A 22,455-nucleotide genomic window follows, 5' to 3' on the forward strand; every position below is an offset into this window, starting at 1 on the left:
AAAGGCAACAAATAAATTTTCATGTGTCTGCTAAATTTGTGTTTGTCAATTTATAGGTGCCCAACTTGAGATACCTAGGAACTAATTATTACAGGTGCTCAGTACCCATGACTCCCATTGACTTCTGCTGGAGAAGTAGGTACTCAGCACTCACAAATTGAACCCCACTTGTTTGAAGTTTGGCACCCAAAATTAATGCAGGATTTTGACTTGTCAAAAGCACTTTGAGTATCTCTGCTGTCAGCTATGTCATTCTGAATAAATCTGCCTTGTTGGAAAATGTGTTAACTCATAAATTCATGATACGATTTTTTGTTCAGACTGTTCTGATTGAGCAAGAGCTTCATTTACTTGAATTTAGAGGAATTTTTAAAAATTATAGTCTTTTGCTGAATTGAGCATTTGGGAGCTATTTATAACCTCTGGTCATTTTAAAACTACTGTTTATACATATACTAAGAGAGAGCTGGTTAATTTCCTCCTATCCATCACCCCAGCTGGTGTCCACGGGGCATAACGCAGATGGTTTATTCTAAGAGTTACATAGGAAACTAAAATGATATGGTTTTTTGATCATCCCAACAGAGACCAGAAGTGCCACAGCAGTGGGGTAATACGTGGTCTTACATTGGGTTGATATGCCCTTTACATGCTTTCAAATATGCTTCTACTCCAAAGGTGCCTAGGGGTCACCAACAGCATGAATCGAACACAGTAGAGTTTCACAGGTGTAACAGATGGCTTAATATCACCTGCAGGCTCTCTGCTGATGAGGGAGAAGAAGGAAAGAGCCTGGATGAAATCTCAGGTCCCAGGCTGAGTTTTCAGGGCTGGTAGTCACAACAAGCCTGTGCTTAATTTTACCTGTAAATGGTGTAATTTTGATTTGGAAATCCTTGAGACACAATAAACATTGAACCACACAATGTTATTCTTAGAATTATTTTTCAGACTAGAATTTCCATAGATTCCAAGGCCAGAAGGGACAGCTGTGATCATCTCATCTGACTTCCTGTATACCACAGGCCAGAGAACTTTCCTAAAATAATTCCTAGAGCAGATTTTTTAGAAAAACATGCAATCTTGATTTTAAAATTGCCAGTGTGGGAGAATCCACTATCACCCTTGGTTGTTCCAGTCGCCAATTATTCTCACTGCTAAATATTTGTGCCTTATTTCCAGTCTGAGTTTATCTAGCTTCAGTTTCCAGCCCCTGGATCATGTTATATCTTTCTCTGCTAGAGCCCATTGTTAAATATTTGTTCCCCATGTAGGTTCTTATAGACTGCAGTCAAGTTCATCCTTTAGCCTTCTCTTTTTTAAGCTAAATTGATCGAGCTCTTTGAGACTATCACTACAAGGCATGTTTCTTCTTTGAGTATTGTCCCTGTGGGTGCTTCATTTCAGGTGCACATACATCTCTCAAGCCCTGGATCGGAGATTTTCCATTAGCAATGTTTGCTTAGCCTGCACTTGCGCTCTATAGAACCTCTTCTCTCTCTGCAACAGTATATAAGGCTGTGTAGGCAAACCACCTACAGTTCCTTCTCTACTACCTCGGCCCGAGATAGAGTTCTAGCGTGTCTGCCTCTTGTGTTCCTCAGCATGTTTTGTAGTTGTTTAGTTAGTTTAGTGTTTCTAGTTAGAGTTAGTTGTTGTTAGTATGGAATTAGTTAGCTAGCTGTGAGAGGTTTCAGTTTTTCTTCTCCCCTATTTTTTCTGAGAAGCTTATTTGGCCTCGTTGGGCATGCCTGTAAGAGCCCTGCGCAGATACACAATTTATATCCGTGGATGCAGGTATCCACAAATATAAAGTGAATATCCGCGGAGCTGCAGGACACTAGCTACAGACAACAAGCAAGACCAGCAGGGCCATGGCCAGCAACCGGTGGAGGAACTGCAGCCTCAAAAGCAGCGGCATGTCGGGCCACCGCTTGCAGGAGCCAGTGCCCAGCCCGGGCAGCTCCTCCAGTACGGTGGTTGTGACCCCAGCCCTGCCCACTGGAGCAGGCACCGGGCTCACCAGCAGCTGTCCCTGGTCATGCTACTGTGTGCCATTGACAAACACCCTTTCCTGTCCCTCTTCAGGGATCCTTTTCATGAAAGTCTGCTATGTCAGGAGATAAACCATCTCCTCAGCATAGAAGCTATAGAACCAGTGCCTACATATCTAAGAGGTGAAGGCTTGTGCTGTCACTACTTTTTGATATCAAAGAATATCTATACTAGACCTCAAGAGTGCTCAACAAATTTATCAAGCGCAGAAGCTCACAATGGTCACTTTGTCAATGGTTATTCCAGCATTAGAGAAAAGAGATTGGTGCTCAACACTCAACCTCCAAGATGCGTACTCTTGCATTTTGATTTTACCAAGTCAAGGACATTATCTCAGGTTCAGACTAGGCCAAGACCACTACCAGGACAGAGTACTCCCTTTTTGGCCTCTTGTCAGTCCCCACGGTATTTTCCATGGTCCTCTCAGGTAGTGGCGACCCTCTTATGCTCTCAAGGCATCATGATTTATCCTTATCTGGACGACTGCCTTCTCAGGGCACGTTCCTTCACAAAAGCCCAGCAAATCATTCAGACCAAACTGGACCTGTTCCTGTATCTGGCCTACAAATCAATGCACAAAAATCAATATTAACACCGATACAGAGAATGGAATTCATAGGAGTTGACCTTGACTCTATCCAGGCGAAGAGGCTCCTCCCACATCTCAGATTTCTCAGGCTCTCCACACTGTTAGAGATGGTGCAATCCAGGCCTCAGATTTCGGCCAGACGCTGCCACCAGCTTCTGGGGCATATGCCTTTGGCACATCGGTTAAAGCTCATGCCAGATTGCAGGAGATCCCTCCAAGTGTGATTCGATTCAATTTACAAATCAAACAGAGATTGACTTATATGAAGTGTGGAAGTCACCTTGAGAGTGAATTTCAGATGTGGTCTAAGAGTAACTTTGTTGGGGATGAACACAGTGAAGGGAGATGTGCCATCAGAGCCTCTATCTCCCCTATCTTTTCTTGCTGAGGTGATGGCAATCAGGAACACCATCTTCATGGAAAGATGTGTTAAAGAACAAGTGGCCATGGCTTCACATGGCAGTCTAGTCCATCCTTCATATGCTCGATGTGAGGAGAGCCTTGAACTTATGTTTAGACAGGACAAGAGCTTTGAGAAAATCTCTTGAGACTTCCTCTCCATTGCAGATAGGTCAAAAGGTACAGTGATTTCAGTTCAGGGACTCTCCAAATGGGTCTCGAACTGTATCTTCGCTGTTACCAGAAGCATAATGTAGCACCCCGTCTTCAATATACACGTGCTCTACACATCTCCACTTCCGTTGCCTTCTCCAAGAGCATCCCTATATCAGAAATCTGCAGGGCAGCTCCATGGGCCTCTGCACATACATTTGCAGAACATTATACTGTCCTGGGAGACTTGGGTGCAGACACCAGTTTTGGTGCCACAGTACTATCATCTGTAACAGACTCAATGCCAATATCCCAGCCTCCAGTGGTGGTATTCCTCAGGAGCCACCTACCTTGTGCAGTAACAATGGTTCTTTGAGATGTGTTCCCCGATGGGTGCTCCACAACCCGCCCTTCTCCCCTCTACTTTGGAATTCTTGTCAATGACTCTGCAATGGAGAAGGAACTGAAGAGGGTTCACCCATGCACGCTGGCTAGCCTTGTGACAGGCAAGGAGCAGTGCATATCCAGGCTGAACAGACATTGCTAAGAAAGTTCTTTGATCAGGAGCACAGGGGCGCAGACACACTTACAGTGGAGCATCTATTGGGGGACACATCTCAAAGAACCAAGGTGAGTAACTTCTTCTCCTGTATATATTTAGTATACAGTATGGGTATATCTGCGCATATGTATTTGACACACACAAACCTTCCATCAGCATTTCTCCAGTGTAGTGTATTTATAATTCATATTTCGTGTTGTTGGTGCCAGCAAAGCACTTTTTCCATATTATTTTCTCCACCACCTGGATAATACAATACTATGATGGACTAGAAGCCACTGGTGAGGATATATAGTAATGGACATGATGCATTAAAATGTCAAAAGGGAAAAATGGGAGGAAGGGGGAGGAATACACTTTAAAAAAATCTAAATTACAAAAATATATATCTTCTGAACCTTTTAAGTCCTAGATACAGTGAGTGTTGCCATAATGGTTTCAGATAGTCAAAGAGAGGAATGTTGTAACTACATTGTCTGCCAGTTTAACCCTTTTGATCTTGGAATTTAGGTTTACAGTTATAATCATGATTTTAAAAAGCACACTTGTGACATGCAGTGCGTACATCACAGAAAGGTTTAAAGTGCTGCAATAAAACCTCTTTTTATTATTTCTGGGATGAGGTGTAGGGTTTCCTATTGTTTCCTATCTTCCTCCTGAACTTGGAGGCGCTGTTTTTCTCTACTGAGAAGTGTTGTGGAGTTCAGAAGGTTAAGTACTCATTCAAGTTTCTATGCTTATTCAAACCAGGCCATTTTTAGATGTAAGGCTGCCAGCTGTGAAATCCCCAAAGTAAACTAAGCTAAGACAGCAACTAGTAGCTGTAATTGGAACCAGCACTAGGGGCATTTCATCTATTGCCTTTGAAATAGGATCCTATTATAGAAAGCATCCTTCTGCCCAGTCTTCTTTCTGGCAGAATTCAATTTTTCTTTTTTTATCGTTTCAACGGATAATATCCATGTTTATTTTAAAGCATTTTTTACATTTTTATTGATTTAAATTTTCAGTTACACAAAAGTATTTTTTCGTATTTTAATCTATTTAAATTTTCACAGCTGTGGGAAATTGGGGGGTCAGGCATTAATTATTTCATGATGGTGGACACTGAGATGCAAAAGGTTAAAGCTTTATAATGGTTAACACACAAATTGTCAACATCACATGAAAATATACAAAATAAATAGCTTTACATCAGACTGAGTTCTCAAGCAGCATTTTCCTTACTTTGCCCATCTGTAATTATTATCAGTAATCTATTATCATTGTTGGAATATTTTTTTTTATCGATTTGTGCGTGAGCAGTCAGATCGATGTTTACTGACATTTACTGAAAAATCTAATCCTCTCAAGCCAATAAACATTAATATACCATTATTGTGTAAGACAAAAGATGCGAAGGAGCTAGTCTTATAGAATTTCAGATTATCCACAGCTCTAAAACTTCAAGGTGTTTCATCCCCCTCCAAGACTCCCACACTTTTGATTTCCTAGAGGAGCCTTAACAAAATGAGTCAAAATGAGCCCCACCTTGCCTTCTATTACTACTGCTTGGATACCCAAGCAAAATTTCAGTCAGGGAGACTGCATTCTGCTTCCAAAAAATCCCCCTACAGTTTCAATTGGATGATACGGTATTTGCTTCTTGCCTAAACAGTTGTGTAGTGTTCCTGTGAACTGTTAAACATCTGCTGTGCTCCACCTCAAAGTTGGCTGCATTTCAGTGTTTTGGTGAATTGATTTCTATGTATACAAAGTTTCTAAGTGACTTTGGGATCAAAGGAAAGATATTAATGATAATTGTAATTGAGCTTTCTAGCTGAGCTGCTAAACCAAGGTTGATGGATTTTTCTTTAAAGACCCTTGCCCCTCCTCCCTCCAGCAAAAATAGTCATTTACTTCCAGCTGGCGCTTTTTTTTTTTTCTTTTTTTTCTCCCTTCAAGTGAACTTCCTTTGCTCATGTTTGCATTGGAGCAGGTTTTTGCTTTTTTTTTTTTTCTTTTTTTCTCCCTTCAAGTGAACTTCCTTTGCTCATGTTTTGCATTTGGGAGCAGGTTTTTCCTGAAGTAAGAAATTTTTCAGAAGAGATAGAGTATAATTGAGCTGGTGTATACTTGTTAAACTAAAGAGAGGCAGGAAGCGTCTCTTTTGCGATTTTATAAATATATTATTGTAAATCATCTCAAATTGCAGATAAAAATGTGTAAGGACAGCAGAAATTTCACACTGAACAAAATTATTTGTGTACTGGAGTGAAGGGAATACATTTGTATCTGGAATTTTGTTTTACTGAAAAGCAAATCCATCATTTTGGAGTCCTGGGTGTCAGCAGGCTATAGATCCCACACAGGAATATGGAACCAATGATTTAGGGAGACTGTTTTTGTTACTCATCCATCAAATGGACTGTTGTATGCTGTTCATGCCATTAGAGATCAACCACAGTCCTCAGGAATAAACAGTTCTTCCCTCCTTTGAACATAACCATTTTTAAATTTATAAGAGCAAGGGTATATTGGGCAGAGAAGGGGTGATTGATTCTCTAATAGTGGCTGTGAATTTTCGGAAATCTCAAAGATACTTTGATTTGATTACTGTCTCACTTCCAATTTTGGCTTAGTCCCTTTAGTTATTTAGAAAAGATGATTCCCTCTGTTGGAATGATAGTTCTGTTGAAACAGATTTGCAGTATAGGAATCAATCTAGCTTAGGAACCTGATGCCTCTGAACTGGATTTAATGGGAAACACAAATTAACTTCTGCTTTTAATGGAGAAATATTATCTTTATCGATGGAATACTAATAATGCAGCGCTTCATCGATTGCTTTTCTAGGACAATCACAAAGCTTGGCTTCTTCAGGAGAAAGGGAGATGTAATTTTGAACACTGTTTTTGAATGATCAGGAGTATTTCAAGAGCCAGATAAAAGCTTTTGTAGATAGGATCAGTCTGTTGGCCAGAGAAACTAATGCTTTGCATCATTACTTTAATCTGAAGAACAGGAAGAAAATGTGTGTGATGTAGATGGGGACCATGGGAATCAAAACAGGGTGAAGAGTCCCTCGTTCCTAGTGGGCAGAATGGAAAAAGTGAAAGAATGATCAAATCTCATTGTGACCTACACATTCAATGTGCAACTCGTACAGCAGAGAGAAAAAAGGAAGGGGCTTGTACTTTGTTAACAGAGTTGACGACATATCAAGAATGTTCAGGGGAGGTTAAAAGAAAATAATGCCTTTCTCTTAAACTATAAACCTTTTGCAGCACGGACTCTCTTCCTATGTAGAATGGTGGAACATCAATTTTTATTGGGCCGCTAGCTGCTAATGTAAGATGAATATTAATAATAAAGACATAAATACAGCTAATTCTGAAGTATAAGGGGTTACATTTCGTATGTTATGGGAGAGCTACCCAACTTCTCTCATCTACAGCTTTAGGTGTGTCTCTATGTAATGATGATAGCAGATGCACTGAAACTGCCTAACTGTTCCTCTGACCTCAGTGAGTTTCTGGTGTCTTCTGAGCACAAGATGCAGGAAGAGCTTGCTTGGGATTTGTATTGACATATACACGGTGTTACTAATAGGAGAATGTCTGAATACAGAAATCCTGAGGCTGATAATTATATTATTATAAATATTATTTTATTATTGGTAAAAATTAAATAGCTCCAGGCTGTTGGGCAAGAATGCTAATGGAAAACCTTCCCCCCTGGAAATCACTTTTCAGGACCTACTGTCTTGATTTGCTTTCTCTTGCCATGTTGCTGCACCCTGCTTTGTTGTGTTCAGTGTGCTGGGAGACAAAGGACATTTAGTCTGAAAATCCTGAACTTTGAAGTGCTGGCATTAAGTGATCAGGATTTTAGTTAGTTGCCAGCACAGTGAGCTCAGTAGAGCTAGGGAGTGCTCAAAAGTGATGCAAAAATGCAACTGAGCCATCATAAAATTGGTGGAGGGAAGTGTGAGACTCACAGTGCAAGATCAAAGTGGCAGAGGAAGTGGAGGATCCTGGATTCTTTTTGTGGCAGTAATACACGGGGGGAAACTGAATCAGTTCTTCAGCAGTTGCACATAGGGAAGTGTGAAAAATTCCATGTCTGTTTCCCTTTGTTTATATTTTTAGTGCCACACATTGGTGACCTTATGGCTGTTAATGCACCAGGAACAGATTCTCACCTGCTTTCAAGTAATTCATTCTGGAATTGGAGTTCACAGGGAATTCTGCCTTTTTAAGAATGCTATTTATAAACATACACAAAAATAGAAGGTACACTGTGAGAGAGTCATATGAGTCACTCCTAATTTGGGTTTCAAGTCAAACCAGACTAAATTAGTCCTCTTGGCAGTCTGATTCAGCTTGACTGACTCATTTCATTCCCATACTGTACAGGACAAGTTGGTTTTTCCAGCAAACCAGTTCACTTGCAAGTGGGTGGAGCAGGACCTTGCCTCGTGGTTGTAGTGGAAGTTCGGAGCAATGGCAAGCATAGAGCCAGGATTCAGGTGCCAAGCCAAAAAAATCAGAAGTCAAGATCAGGAACACCAAGCTGAAGAGTAAGCCAAAGTCAGGGTTGAGAACCCAAGCCAGAGGGGCAGGGCAGAGAGGCAAGGGTTAGGCTGATGCAGGCAGGAGTCAAGGCAGGAGCAGAGCTGGAACAAGGACTGGAAGCAGGCTGGAACAGGAAGCAGACGGGAGAGCCGGGCAAGCATAGCTGAGGGCGTGGTATTCATTGAGTAGTTGCTGTGCTGCCACAGCTGCAAGGCTCAGTTAGCAGGCTGCTGACCACCCTGCCCTATGAGGAAGCACGACTACTTGGAGAAGGCTCGTTGGGCCCAGCTGAGCTTGCTGGGTTGTCTCGCGTCCAGCTGTGCTCCTGACATTACTGTTCGGACTACAGAATCCCTCTTTGTCCCATTGCACGCTCCACTTCGGCCAAGAAATGTATCTCCTCCTAGTGCTGGCACATTATATCTCATAGGAACAGTAGACAAGCAGCTGTCTTTAGAACTGCAGTTTAAATCCACCTTGTCAGTACGGTAGCGGGGGCTCACTAAGAGAGCATAGCTGCAATGTGATTACAAACCATTTGACTTGGTCAGCTTTTCAGCAGTCCCGTGTTCTCTGTCACCAAGCATTATGTTGCATTTATCTAATACAGGTTCAAGTTGTCTGCAGATGATTTAGTTTATTCTTAAACTAGAAAATATAACTGTAGAAGCCTCAAAGCACATGGAAGGACGGTGTGTAATAAAAATATTTTGGGAGATCGTTGTGAGATAAAGATTAGTGGCTAAATCCTGCAGTCATTCCACTAAATGTTGGCACATGTTTAAAAAAAATAGAAGACTGTTGTTCATCTGGTGCTTTATGCAGGGTTTGTCTACAAGGCAGGATAATATATTTTAATAATGTATTGCACAGAAGTTGGTTCATGTAGATCTTGCTGGTGCGCACTAAATGGTCCCTAATGCCCTTTAACGTAGTACTGTTTTAAACAGTGTTAGGTTTAGGGAACCTTCAGTACACACCAGGAGTATCTATGCAGACCAGTTAAAGTGCAACACATTACTGTGCTTTAGAAATCACATCCCTGTAGTATGCATTGCTGCATCATGTAGACAAGTCCATATTGCAATACCACAATAGGATTATAAAGTCAAAGGACAATATATTTAGCTAAATACACCCATATGTGATCAGGAGCAAGGGAAATTAGTGATTTATTTCTGTGGGTTAGTGCTACATGAGTCTTGTTATGTTACCTTGGGTATCTCTCCTTATGGCCATATTTTCAAAAGTGGCCTCTAATTTGAGTCTCCAGCTTTAGAAACCTCAGCCCTGCTTTTCAGATGTGTTGAGCACCTGCCTCTCCCATTAACTTCAATTGAAGTTGTGGATGCTCTGCCTTGAAATTCAGGACTTCCATGTCTACAGCTGAGCACCAAAATTTGAGACCATTTTTGAGTCTGAGTCTTAATTCTGCTTCTCATTTTTCCTTATCTGTAACACTGGGATAAAGAGACATGTCCCATTTTGTCAGATGCTTAGAGGTATGTAGTTGAAAAAGCTAAGTAAATACTATGTGATGATGATGTTAATATTCATGAATTAGATTTGCATCTTTCTTTGCTTTTTCAGACTTTGATGTAATGTAAGTAATGCCACTACAATCCACTGGACTTTAGATCCCAATGGAAAATGACTAGGTGGCCAATAAGGTGAACCATTTAGCAGCAAAAATTTGTTGATTTGGTGACAGTCGCCAGTAAATTAACTGATAAACATGTGGCCACAATTTTCAGACATACCGAGCAGCATAGTTCCAAATCAAGCCAATAGAGAACCGAATGCTGGGTTTATTTTCCTTTTAGGTTCACATCTAAATGTAACCTTGAATGATAACATGTACAGGAGATGCTAGGTACTATCTTTTCCCTATGATGGTAGCAGATTATTCCACATTTCAGTGTTGCCTTTCATGCATGGTGATTGAGCAACCTAGTGTGGGTTGATTCCACTGATGTGGTATCAGTACATCCTCACTGGTACTAACCTACATGCTTTTGTCATTGATATTTCATAATGTTTCTTCACTGTCATCTGCATTTCAAAGCCATGGCCCCTCCTTGCCCGCTCACCCACTCAAGCATACACTTTTCTTTTTCCTCCCGCTCCTGAAAAATGAATTTTATCAAAAGTCTTGGCTTGGTCTCAGCACCTATCACACCAGAAAGTTACTTGTTTGTTTGTTTTTTAAATTATTATTATTGTTGTAACTCAGAGTTTCTCCACTAAACAAGGGAAGGGGCATGTTTGGGGAGTTTTATAGTAACAGCTAACAAAAAAAGGGAAGATTAAGTTTTAATATAGTGTTACATTATATTTGATTTTATATATGTGTGTGTGTATATATATATATACACACACACACAAATACGTACCTTTAAATGCCATTTTAAGGCTTTTGTAACTAGCATCTTGATCTCATACAATTTTGTTGTGGTTTAAGTTATTACTCACTGATGAGTTTCTGGTCAGAGCACAGCAAGCAATTACTTTTTTTTATTTTTCTTTCCTTTCTTTCTCCCAATTCACAACCTCCCTTGATGGCAGATTACAGCTTCACTTCTCCAAGGAAGCTCATAATGTGGCAAGGGGGAAAATCCATAACAAAAGTGTGTGTGAGAGAGAGAGACAGCGTGAGTGTAAATCCTCCAGGGAAAATGTGTTTGTAGATCTCACTCCTGAATTATTCTCATTATAATAACCCATTTGGTGTCAGAGTATGACAGATTATAACTGTTTATGGCTAGTCCCCGCTCAAGACAGATTTAAATAAAATACTTCTGATTATTGTGCAGGTCAGTGTGTTTAAATAACAACCCCCCAAATCATACTTTGACATTTAAAAGAGAGAGGAAATATTGTCATGCAGCAGACCAAGCACAGATAAGCTCAAGGCAATTTGGTCAGTACACTGTGATTTGTGAGTACAGTATAACATACTCATTTTCACAGCTTGTAATCAAATAGCCACCTTAGCAATGTGTCAGCATTAAAAAAAATACTCCTTTTAAAATGTTTACACAAATTACCCCCCTGAGATTCCACAGTGCATTCTCTGCAAAACCAATGGAGGTTAAAGATCTGGAGTAAATATATGCCTAAAGGCCTACAGAAAATGAGAGAACCTAATCCCCACACACACCACAAAAGGTCAAACTCTGACATGTTTCCTTGCGAGGAGTAAGGTTTTACTTTTGTTCTTGCAAGAAGCTTAAACCACTTTTATTATTCTGAGTAGCTAATCCTGACCCACCTCTGGAATTTCCTGATACTGTGCCTGGTGTTTCTGATACTCATTTTATAATAAGTCATCAGGCCCAGCCTGAGGAAGATGACTGCAAAGAGCACTTGACATGAGATGGAAACATTTAATAGGTACTAAACCAATAGACCAGTCAGCGTTCCATAAAGTAGCTCAGTGCTATGAAGTGGTTTCGCTGTAAGAGCTTGAAATAGCCCACTAACCTACTGGTGATTTCAGGCCCAATTAAGTAATGGAACCTCAGTTTAAGGGACAGAATTCTTGCTCAGATAGCAGTGACTTCTGTTATGCCATGGACTCCTGGAATTTTCTGTAATCTCTGTTCTTTCATAAAATTGCCTTGTTATGCTTTGTTATATTGACCAGATCTAGCATTTCAACCCCCCTTTTTGAATGTAGGAATCAGTACTTCAGCTCAGAATGCACGGTTAGATGGGATCTCTGCTACTGAGGCTACCCCGAGGTTGCTCTTTTTTACATAGACAAGGGCTTAAGTACCAACCAGTTCTCAGATTGATTGCAAATGAAAGAGAAATCCCCCTAACTTTCTTAACACTGCAAATGTGGATGTTTTGAAATAGACTAACTTCAGCTATGAGCTGAGGTCACACCCTTTAAATAGTGTGTCCAAACATTTCTTACATTCAATTTTATGTAAGAGTTTTTGTGCTTCCCTGCTGATGTTTATATGGGCCTTCTCAGCAAGGGAGAGTGATTGAGCCTCACAGGAACAGCAGTAAAGGTGCTCAGGTCATCCCTCCCCCCATCTGTGCACACTTCTGCCTGCTTGCCATTTCTGCAGCAGCATTGAGGTAAGGCCATAAAGAGGCTAAGCTCTATCCCCAGGTCTGCAAAGTGGCCCCAAGGAATGAAAAACATTCTGTAAGAGACTGGTAACTGAAAAAAGGGGGCTCCTGCCTCCTAGGTTATCCCCCAACTGGGGTTCCATGCAGGGCCTGGTGAGGGAGGAATAGGTTTTTCCCAACCTCCAGGTTTCATTTGCTCCCTAGCCTCATGATAGGTGCTTGGGGAGTGAAGAAAGAGGGTTCACCTGGGCACCTCCAGTCCCTGTCGCTTACCTGCTCCATACAGGGGTCTTGAGAAAAGGGGACACTTTCAGTGTTCCAAACTTGTACACAATGTTACCACTGGGCCAACAGGGCCTATATTCAGAGGCCCCAGCCAATTGAGGGGCCCCAGAAAAATGGCCGTCTGTCCCGCCCACCCAACACTCCTGCTGGTGAGAAGGTCACGCCCCCGCGCCCTGACCCCATTTCCCCAGCAGGCGTTTGTGGGGGGTGGAGGGGACTGCAGGCAGAAGGGGTGGGGAGGAGGCCCCACTTGCTCTGGCCCGGGGCCCCACAAAAGCTTAATCCGCCTCTGCTGTCTGATTCTGTGTTCCCAGTACATTCCTCGGAAGGCTTGGGGAAGAGCATGAATATGAACTCCCCGCCAGAACAGTAAATGGGAATGATGTCATCATGCTTAGTGCATGAGACAGGAAGAGCAACTATCAACAAAACAGTGAAACTGACAGTACACAAAGTGCTGTCAGTTCCACAAAGTAAATAAAAATATAGAACGTATTCCTTATCTCGTTCAATCACAGTATCCTTAGGGATTACTTGTAGCAATAGTAGGTTAAAACAGAACAAAGATGAATATAAGTGTGGCTTTTTGAGCTATTGGTGTCACTTTATAATAGCCCAAATGACTTTCCTCCAAAGTGGAAAGAAAACAGTATGCTAAGGTGTCATACAATCATAGACATTAGAGATGGAAAAGACCCTGTTTCGTCATCTAGTTCAGCCCCCTGCAAATGCAGAATTGTTCCCTGCAGTGTATATTCTAATGCCTTTTGTAGTCTATTTGTAAATGAGTAAAGGAATGGGATTTCCATCACTTCCATTAAAGGATAAATACCCCTCAAGGGTAGGGTATTTTCCTTTACATTTAGCCTAACTTTTTTCTTTTTTTAATTTCTTCTTGTTATTCCTAGTTATAATCACTTGCATTCCCTTTTATCAGTTCCCTCCTTGGTGATCACAGCCTTCATATGTTTTACGGCTCATTGGATTTCTTCGGCAGCATAGTATACAGCTGATTAGTTAAGTTCTCACAAGTAGATGTCACTCCATGTGTAAAAATTGTTTTTTTAAAAACCTCAGCAATTAATTTTAATGCTGCCTTGCAAAAATAAAGAGTTTGGGGGACTTGTAGGGAAGAGATTGATGATATATTTCAAATAACTACTACTTAAACAATGTATCAATACTTCAGTGAAACAACACAGAAGGAAGCGTAAGATTTTCGACTTTATTCCAACAACCAACAGATGATGCTGTGACCTTAAGCATATATAAATATGTTTAGCATCTGCTGTGTAACACACATTTATAAGTGTTTAGTGACTTGGAGGTTAATCAAAATGAGTTTGGTGATCTCTGCTCAGTTTTTAATGGACTCTGCTTCATATTATAGCACTGATGCAGCACAATTTATCACAGTCAGCTGTCTTTACTCAAAGGGAGACCGACTGTGAAGTCAGAATTAGAGAATGAAGTAATACCTACTTTTTACCCCCTACCAGAAACTGTCCATTCCAACCCATCATAGAGCAGTACTGTTGGTGAGGTGTGTATTGGACAGTGCACCTGACCTCAAGATAAAACTGTCTTTACTCAGATAAAGTTTTAGCTATCAGGGTCTCTAAATTGTTCTGTATGTAATATAGTTCAGTATTGGTCAGTACTTTGATAGGAGACCGCCAAAGAACACATAAGTTCTACAGAACTGGTGCTTGGTGATTCTCTGTTTCCTTACTGAACCAATGCGCTAGGATAGAACTGGATTACAGTGAAAACTGAAGTTCTTCTCTGAATAGTGTCCCTGTGGATGCTCCACTTGAGGTGCACATGTGCCCCTGTGCCTTTGATTGCAGATTTTTGGTAGCAGTGCCTCTCTTGTCAATAAGCAGTCCCTGTTAGTGACAGGCACTCCCACTGCATTCATTGCTTGGGAGACTCTCACGTTCTCATGCTTTTCTTTTAAGGGAGGATCCCATAAAAACAGGGAAATTAAGTATAGACTATTAATGAAGGAGCAAGCTTTAAACCCAGTTTTAGGCGCAGGTACAGAGAAGCCTCATGTCTGTCCATGCCCCGTCATCATTGAGATCACTACCACAGAGAGCTTCCAAGGAGAAAATGACATTGAAACCCCAGTCTCCAGCACTGTCCTTGACCGAGGTACGGATAAGCAAGCCACCAGTGCCAAGAGCTTTCTGTTCCAAGTGTAAGGAAGGGGTTAAGAGAAGCAAAACAACAGAGTGTTCCTCATCAAAGATGATCTGGTCACCAGGGGCCTCAGGCTCCCAGACGAGTGCTAGTGAGACTCTGAGTACAATGGGTACTGTGAAGCATCTTAAGATTTCAGCTGCGTCCCATACATCAGTGGTAAAGGGCTTAGTACTGAAGACTGCTACTGCAAGGGATCAGCTTCAGTGGAATCCTTGACCCCCTCGATACCAACATCTGCACCTCACATAATGGCCTCTGCAACACATCAGTGTCAGTTCTGAGTTCTTGTTGTGTTCTGCTACTGCAGGAATTCTGGTACTTGGAACACCTTATGGTATTGAATGAGTCTGAGCCTCCACTCCTTGTAACCTTTGGATGCCTCTCAGTCCCGAGATTGGCTGGGTCACTGACTGCTCAAGTTTCTAGGAGACCTGCCTCTTCTCTACCTTTAACAATCCATGAGGAGGGGTTGTCACCTTTAATACAATATGTGGAGGAGCATACTGACTCAAATTCTGAACTTTCTCTTCAAGGATCCCCAATTTGTTCCAGGAGATGTTATTCCCTGTTGCAAATACAACAGAGGAAAGGCACCAGACCCCTGCCTTCCAGCTCTTGGGATGCCCAGCATTAGTTTCCCCCCTATGCCTTATGATCTGCCTTATTGGGATACATGGGCAATGTACTGCCAGCAGTTTTGAGGGGCCTCAACTCAGTCCAGAGGAAACCACAGGACCCCATTTCCCAGGACTATCCATCCTTCCTCCCCATTCTGTGCCAGAGGAGACCTTTGAGGAGCAAGAGGCAAGGGCAGACGAAGGTTTTTATTTTCTCATCCACCACCAAACTCTCTGGTCATGGATGCAGTCAATTAAAAGGGGCATGTAGCATACCCAAATAATAAGGACCAGAAACATCTGGACCTTCTTTTGTCATGAGAGCTGTTTATCAGCAACACTTCAGTTCAGGATAGCTAACCACCAGGTGCTGTTGTCAAAATATGACTACATGAACTATAAAAAGCTAATGCTTTTATTGAACATTTACCGCATAAACTTCAAGAACAGTTAAGCACATTTTAAAGGGTCAGTTTTTGGCAAAAACGTCACTTCAGGCTTCATTTGATGTGGCAGACACTGGAACCAGGTCTATTTCCATGGCAGGAGTGATGAGGCAAGCTTCCTGGATTCAGTTGTCCAGGTTTCTGCCAAAGGTGCAATCAACTGTGGAAGATTTACCTTTCAATGGACAGAAACTTTTAGCAGATTCCACGGACGAGTCTCTAAAAGATTCTCGGACAACATTTAGGTCTTTAGGGATATACACATCTATAAATAAAAGGAAGTTTAGCAGTTGTCAGTCAACATAAAGATCCTGCCCTGCTCAATTTTCCACCAGAACCAACAGCTAAGAGGTCAAGGTTTTCAAAGAAAAAGTCTGCAACTATCATGACTGCTTTATCCCAGTCTTCAACATCGATCAAATGCCAGTTTTGATGGTTTTGTTGAGAGTCCAGATCACCCAATGACCAGGTGTCATCAGCCACATGACACAACTGTCTTCCTCAAATTGGACATTCCCTCTCTCTATTTCATCAAGTGTGGGAGGTTATAACACTGGACAAATGAGTATTGGAAGCCATTACTTTGGGTTATACTGTCCAATTTACCTCCCTCCCACCCTTCCAATCCTCTTCCCCATCCCGCGTCAGTGACCCCTCTCACAAGCAATTGCTGACACAGGAGATCTCATCACTCCTAAGTCTAGGAGCCATAGAGTCAGTTCTACTTCAACACGGGGGAAAGGTTCTATTCAAGATTTTCTGATACTAAAGAAAAATGGGGGCTGGAGGCCAATACTAGATCTCAGACAATTGAATAAGGATTCCAGACACCTGAAATTCAGGGTAGTCTCCCTAACAGTTATAATTCCCTCCCTGGAATCGAGGGACTGGTTTGCAACCCTCATTCTCAAAGATACCTTCTTCCATGTAGCGATCCATCCTTCCCACAAAAGAGTTATTTTCACATTCAGTCACAATCATTACCAGTATCGGGTCCTACCCTTTAAGCCTGTCATCCGCCCCAAGGGTGTTCTGAAAATCATGGAGGTCATAGATGCCTACTGCCATTGTTTAGGAATAATTGTCTTTCTCTACTCCAATGATTGTCTTCTCATGGGTCAGTCATATCAGGAGGTGTGATCGGCAATTCAAACAACGTATCTGTTCTGAAGTCTAGGCCTGCATATAAATCTTGATAAATCAATCTTGACCCCTGTATAACAAATTCTCTTAATTCTGGAGTCGATGGGGGGGAAAACTTATCTCCCTCTTCACGGGTTCCTTGTGCTAAAGAACCTTATACAAAGATTTCAGCTCAGCCGACAAGTTCCAGCAAGAATATGTCTAAAACTGCTGGAACACATGGCATCTTGTATTTTTGTGACACAAAACACCAGGTTGTATGTTTGATGTCTCTGGGGTAGCTTAGGACTGTTTATGTACCCAACAAACGCAGTGTCAACAAGCAGGTATCTGTACCCAGTCAGGTCCTACAGTCATCTGTTGGATGAATCCGTTTGAAGTTTTGTGCAGAATCCTGCTCAACCAGAATCCTCTACAGTCATATTAATATTGGACGCTTCCATCATGGCATGCAGAGCACATTTGGGTTCTCACACAGTCCAAGGTAAATGGGCACAACACTTGCACATCAGTCTGTTGGAACTGGAATTAAGGGCAGTCAGAAATGCTTGCCTCCACTTTCTTCCCCTACTCAAAAACAAGTCCATCAAGATCAGGACAGACAACATAGTGTTTAGAGAAGGAACTGAAGATGGTTTGCCTGCACAGTGCTGTATGCCTTGGTATGGGACACGAGGATGTGTAGGGTGCATGTACAGGCACAATTGGCACTGCTACCATAAATCTCTGATCAAAGGCACCGGTGAGCATGTGCACCTAAAGTGGAACACCCTCAGGGACACAAGAGCTCCAGTTATTGCTCAAGGGGAGTAACCTTTCTTTCTGCCATTTATTGTCATTGTGGTAATTCAGGATTCCGAGGCACTTTTTCAAAGATTGGGTAGTTTTTCAGATGTCCTAGCCAAAGATAGCCATCTCATTACTTTTACCTAATTCCAACCTGTAGTTTCAACTGGAAATAGTTTTGCACTTCCTGTTGTATAATGTTATTGTGCACTGCTTAGCAAGTGTCATGTTTGATCACTGTGGTAGGTGATGTGATCTCATATTTTTTGTGTTTCAATTTAAGACCCCCCAGTCCTACAACCAGATCTTTACAGATGATTCCTTATACCTCCCTGGAGCCCCATAGTTAATAAAACAATTTAGCATGAAGGATGCTATTAAGAAGATATAGTATTGTTGTAATACTGTTGTAATATTATTGAATCAAGAGCATTTTCTGTCTGCTAGGTGGAGAGCTGCATTGTTTCTTTAAAAGCAAATGGCAGACGTCAGAGAGACTTGGCTTCTGAAGCTTTTATTTCCTGTCTCTCTTTCCCATCCTACCCCTTGAAAGAACCTTTCAGAACATATGTTTTGTGTATTATGCCATAGAACAAGACATGCAGGTTTTCCCCATTTTATTAGTATTTGTAGCCCTTAATGATAAGGATCTCATTTATTCAGAGTAAAAAGCTTTTTTCCACCATATATTCTTTTGATTATAATAGTTTTTAGCCAAAACTTTGAGAAGTGCTTTTTTTGAAAGGTTATGATATTTACATAAGAAAAGCTTGATTGTAACACTGAACTCTTTTAAAGTTGTTGCCAAATGGTCCTACTCTTTATTTCCCTTTATAATTTCCCCTTGGAGATTTGCCCCACTATGCATTTTTTTTTAAATTCCCTCCACAACTCATCGCATGCTTCAGCAGAGAAATGACATTGTATGGGAGTTGTCTCATTCATATCAAAAGAAATCCTTTGCCTCTTCGCAGGAGTGACAGAGCAAAGGACAAAACTGATTTTTTTTTAAAATGTTTTATGTAGACAACACACTCTTTACTCGTTTAAAGAAATTCACAACGTATTTGGAAAAATTAAGCCAAATGGTGCTTTAATGCTTTGTACCCACTCCCAAAGGAAAAGATCAAGTCCTGTCAAAGATCTTGGAAATCTAACATTATTTTGCAAACAAATTAAAAAATATTGAAGCTAGTCAAGTCATTCAAAAGTTGTAGGTTTGGTTTTATGTTTTGGGATTGGTTTGTTCCGTTTATATATATATATATAAAACATAATGCTGAAAAAAGCATTTGTGCCAAACCTGCAATCTGACACCAAAAAATGCCATTTTATGCCATTGTAAGGTAGTTAAATGTTCTCTTTGCTAGAAGGGGTCACTAAAGGTGGGTTTGTAACTTTTATTTTGTTTTTTGAAAAGCACAAAATAAAATTTACAAGACGTTTAATGGAGAAACTCTTAGATTTGAGGTTTGTATTTTCACACATATGATATGCATACACAAGTATACTTGTGCATGTGTTTTATATATATGATGAATATCAATATGTGTGCGCAGATATAAATATACCAATGTATGGTACATAATTACAGTAGAGATGTAAGGAATAAAGGGGCCATTTTTTGAGTGGGCATTGTGTTTACTATAAAGAACTGCAAAACCAATAGTTTACACAACTGAGCAAATTCCTTTTGTTCATGAAAATTTGCTAGCCTGGGCACAAAATCTTCTGTCTAGCCTTTACTAGATTGATGATAATTTTAAAAAACGTAATGATATTTTACTTGTTCTTCCAAAAAAAGTACAGGTTCCTGGTGAGTGGAGGAATATCATTTGGCAAGGCTTCATTTGGGACACCTTTTTGTGCAAACTAAGATCCCAGTCATGCAAACATGTATATACCTGGGGGTAAATTTTAAGCATATGAGTAATTCCATTGAGATTTCTTTCATCAGTAAAGAACATACGTACCTGTGTGCAGGATTGCAGCCTGGTGTATGTTTTGTAACCAGTGCTGTAATCAAGTCCATAATCAAGTTCTTTACCTTAATTCTTTTGTGTCATCTACTGAAGGACTGAGTCCATAACCCTGTGAACAAAATCAGGACCGACAAGAGAAAAATCTGCTGTGGTGCAGTATCTTGGTTTTGTAGGGAAGAAGCAGCAGCAGCAATATATGACATTCATATGGTTTGATTTGAAAATTCCATTGAAGCAACTTTTGGCCATTCATGGTTCTCAAAGAGCCCAGGATGTGTAGATACGTTTTCATGTACAACTAATGTTTACTCTGCACCACAGGGATTTGAAATGTTATTGCAAACAAGACACCTTTGATAAGAGCAAACAAGTGAATTTCCTAAAGATGACCCCCACTCACCCAAGGTTTTTTGTTTTTGTTTTTTTTTGGGGGGGGTTGCTGTTTTTTTGGGGGGGGCGTTGTATAGCTTCTGTGACAGACAAAGGAGCTTTAATATAGGATCAAAAAAACTTTATTTTTAAACAGAACTTGTCCCAGCTGCTTTTCTTATGCCAATTTCAAATTCTCCTTTCTCCCTCCTCCGAGTCCATCACTCTATTCCCTTAGAACAGATAATAATCTATACCTCCGTGTGTGATATTATGTTGTATCAGTTCAAATTAATAAGTGTGTACATTTTTGGAGGTTTGTGTTCGATCTAATTCTGTCTCAGATTATACAGTAACTAATTCAACACTAATAGCCCCCCAATGCAGGTAAAAAACTAATTGCCTGCCTCTTCCTTAGCTACCTGTGAATCTAAGAGATGAATGCTGTGACAAACCATAACACAGCAGTGAGATAGATACGTAATGAGAGCCTGTGCGTGTGCTTTCTCTTCACATAGGCAAGGCAGTTTTCCTGGCATGAATCAGAGTGGTATTATGGGATCCAGTTCTCCCTACACGCAGCCGATGAACAACAGCTCTGGCCTGATGAACCCACAAGCTCCTTACAGCATGGCACCTAACATGGTGAACAGTTCAACAGGTAATGGTGGGTAACGCTTCAGGAGTGACCTTCCTCCATGAATCTCTTTAAAGGTACAAGCCCTCGAATGATGGCAGAGGGATTGTCCTTTATACAGTTTACCAGCTAAGTGCATGTTGTTGACTCTATACTGAGCTGAGGTGCTCAGATTTTTTGGTGAAATACTTGATACATTTCTGCTACAATCAAATCCTCTCACATAGTGTGTACATTAATGTGATGACTTTGAAAAGTTGTTGCAGCATATTTAAAGTTGGGTCCAAATTTGGCTTACCTTTTGAGGCGTGTGGAGGTGCAGAGAGAAAGAGACTCTTACATTTTCAAAAGTGACTAATTTTGGGTGCCTTACTCTTTGAGATCCCAAGTTGAGACACTGAAAATGGGCCTGATTTTTAGAAAGCGCTGAGCATCTGTTTTCTGAAAATCAGATCACTTCAAGGTGCTATAAGTTGGGCACCCACAATAATTAGTCACTTTTGAACATGTGTACCATATACATTGTATTTGCAAAGTCAGTATATCTATATAGTGTCTTTCCTTTGCTTGTTGACATTTACTAGATTAAACAATTGGATTCAGTCGTAACTGGAAAAAAGTGCCAAATGCAAACAAGATATATTTGAAATACCTGCTAAAATTGTGTTACAGGTTGTGCCTTGCACCATGAGAATTATTATTAGTACTGTTATTTGTTGCACTGTGTGTGGCTTCCAAGCCCCATAGCACCTGTGAAAGGGAGACAAATTAATGTCATTCTCTGTTGATAATATGCTTAAAGTGTACAATATTGAGAGGCTCCCCTCCCCATCTGAAATGTTAACAGCTAAATTCCTGCAGGATCACATCTGAGTAAGAGTTTATCATTTTGACTCTCCAAGACATTAGGGAGTTTTGTATAGGATTTCAATGATTGTAAGGCAGTGATACCCAGACTGAAGCGCCCGAGCCACAGGTGGCTGTTTATTGTGCCTCCTGGGGTTCTTTGCAGGACCCGATATTAAAACACTGTGTGATTTAATTAACCAATCTAAGTTATTTAACGACTCAGTATCTTTTACTATGTTGGAGCATAAGCTTTCATGGGTGAATATCCACTTCGTCGGACATATTCATCCACGAAAGCTTATGCTCCAATACATCTGTTAGTCTATAAGGTGCCACAGGTCTCTTTGTCGCTTTTTACAGATTCAGACTAACACGGCTACCCCTCTGATATTTTACTATGTTATTAACCAATTGTAGCTGATAAAATAATAATGCTTGGTCAGTCATTTTGCTGTGTGAATAAAATACATTTTATATCATATATTATTTCATTGTAAATAAAACAATGAATTCACATTCTTTTGGGTAATGTTAATTGCTGATTTGGCTCCTGAACTGCTGGGGTCTGAGTATCTCTGCCCTAAAGCGTAACTTCAGAATGCTTGAGCCCAAACCTTTGAGTCTCTATCAGTGCACTTGCTGTTATAGTTATTCTTGAAAGAGCTTTGGTTTTTGTGGGGTTACTAGGAAGGTGTTACAAAGGTCAGGCAAGTTGATGGGATTCCTCTCTTCA

General features: G+C 40.8%; 1 protein-coding gene across 1 annotated transcript in view; it reads left to right on the forward strand.

The window, feature by feature from the left end:
- ARID1B (AT-rich interaction domain 1B) overlaps window positions 1-22,455 on the forward strand; it is a 441,148-nt gene that overhangs the window by 356,702 nt on the left and 61,991 nt on the right. The window contains 1 exon segment of the mRNA XM_030556641.1: window positions 20,755-20,897. Within this exon segment, the coding sequence (XP_030412501.1) occupies window positions 20,755-20,897 (143 nt within the window).

This window comes from Gopherus evgoodei, chromosome 3 (assembly GCF_007399415.2).
Source record: "Gopherus evgoodei ecotype Sinaloan lineage chromosome 3, rGopEvg1_v1.p, whole genome shotgun sequence".
NCBI lineage: Eukaryota > Metazoa > Chordata > Testudines > Testudinidae > Gopherus > Gopherus evgoodei.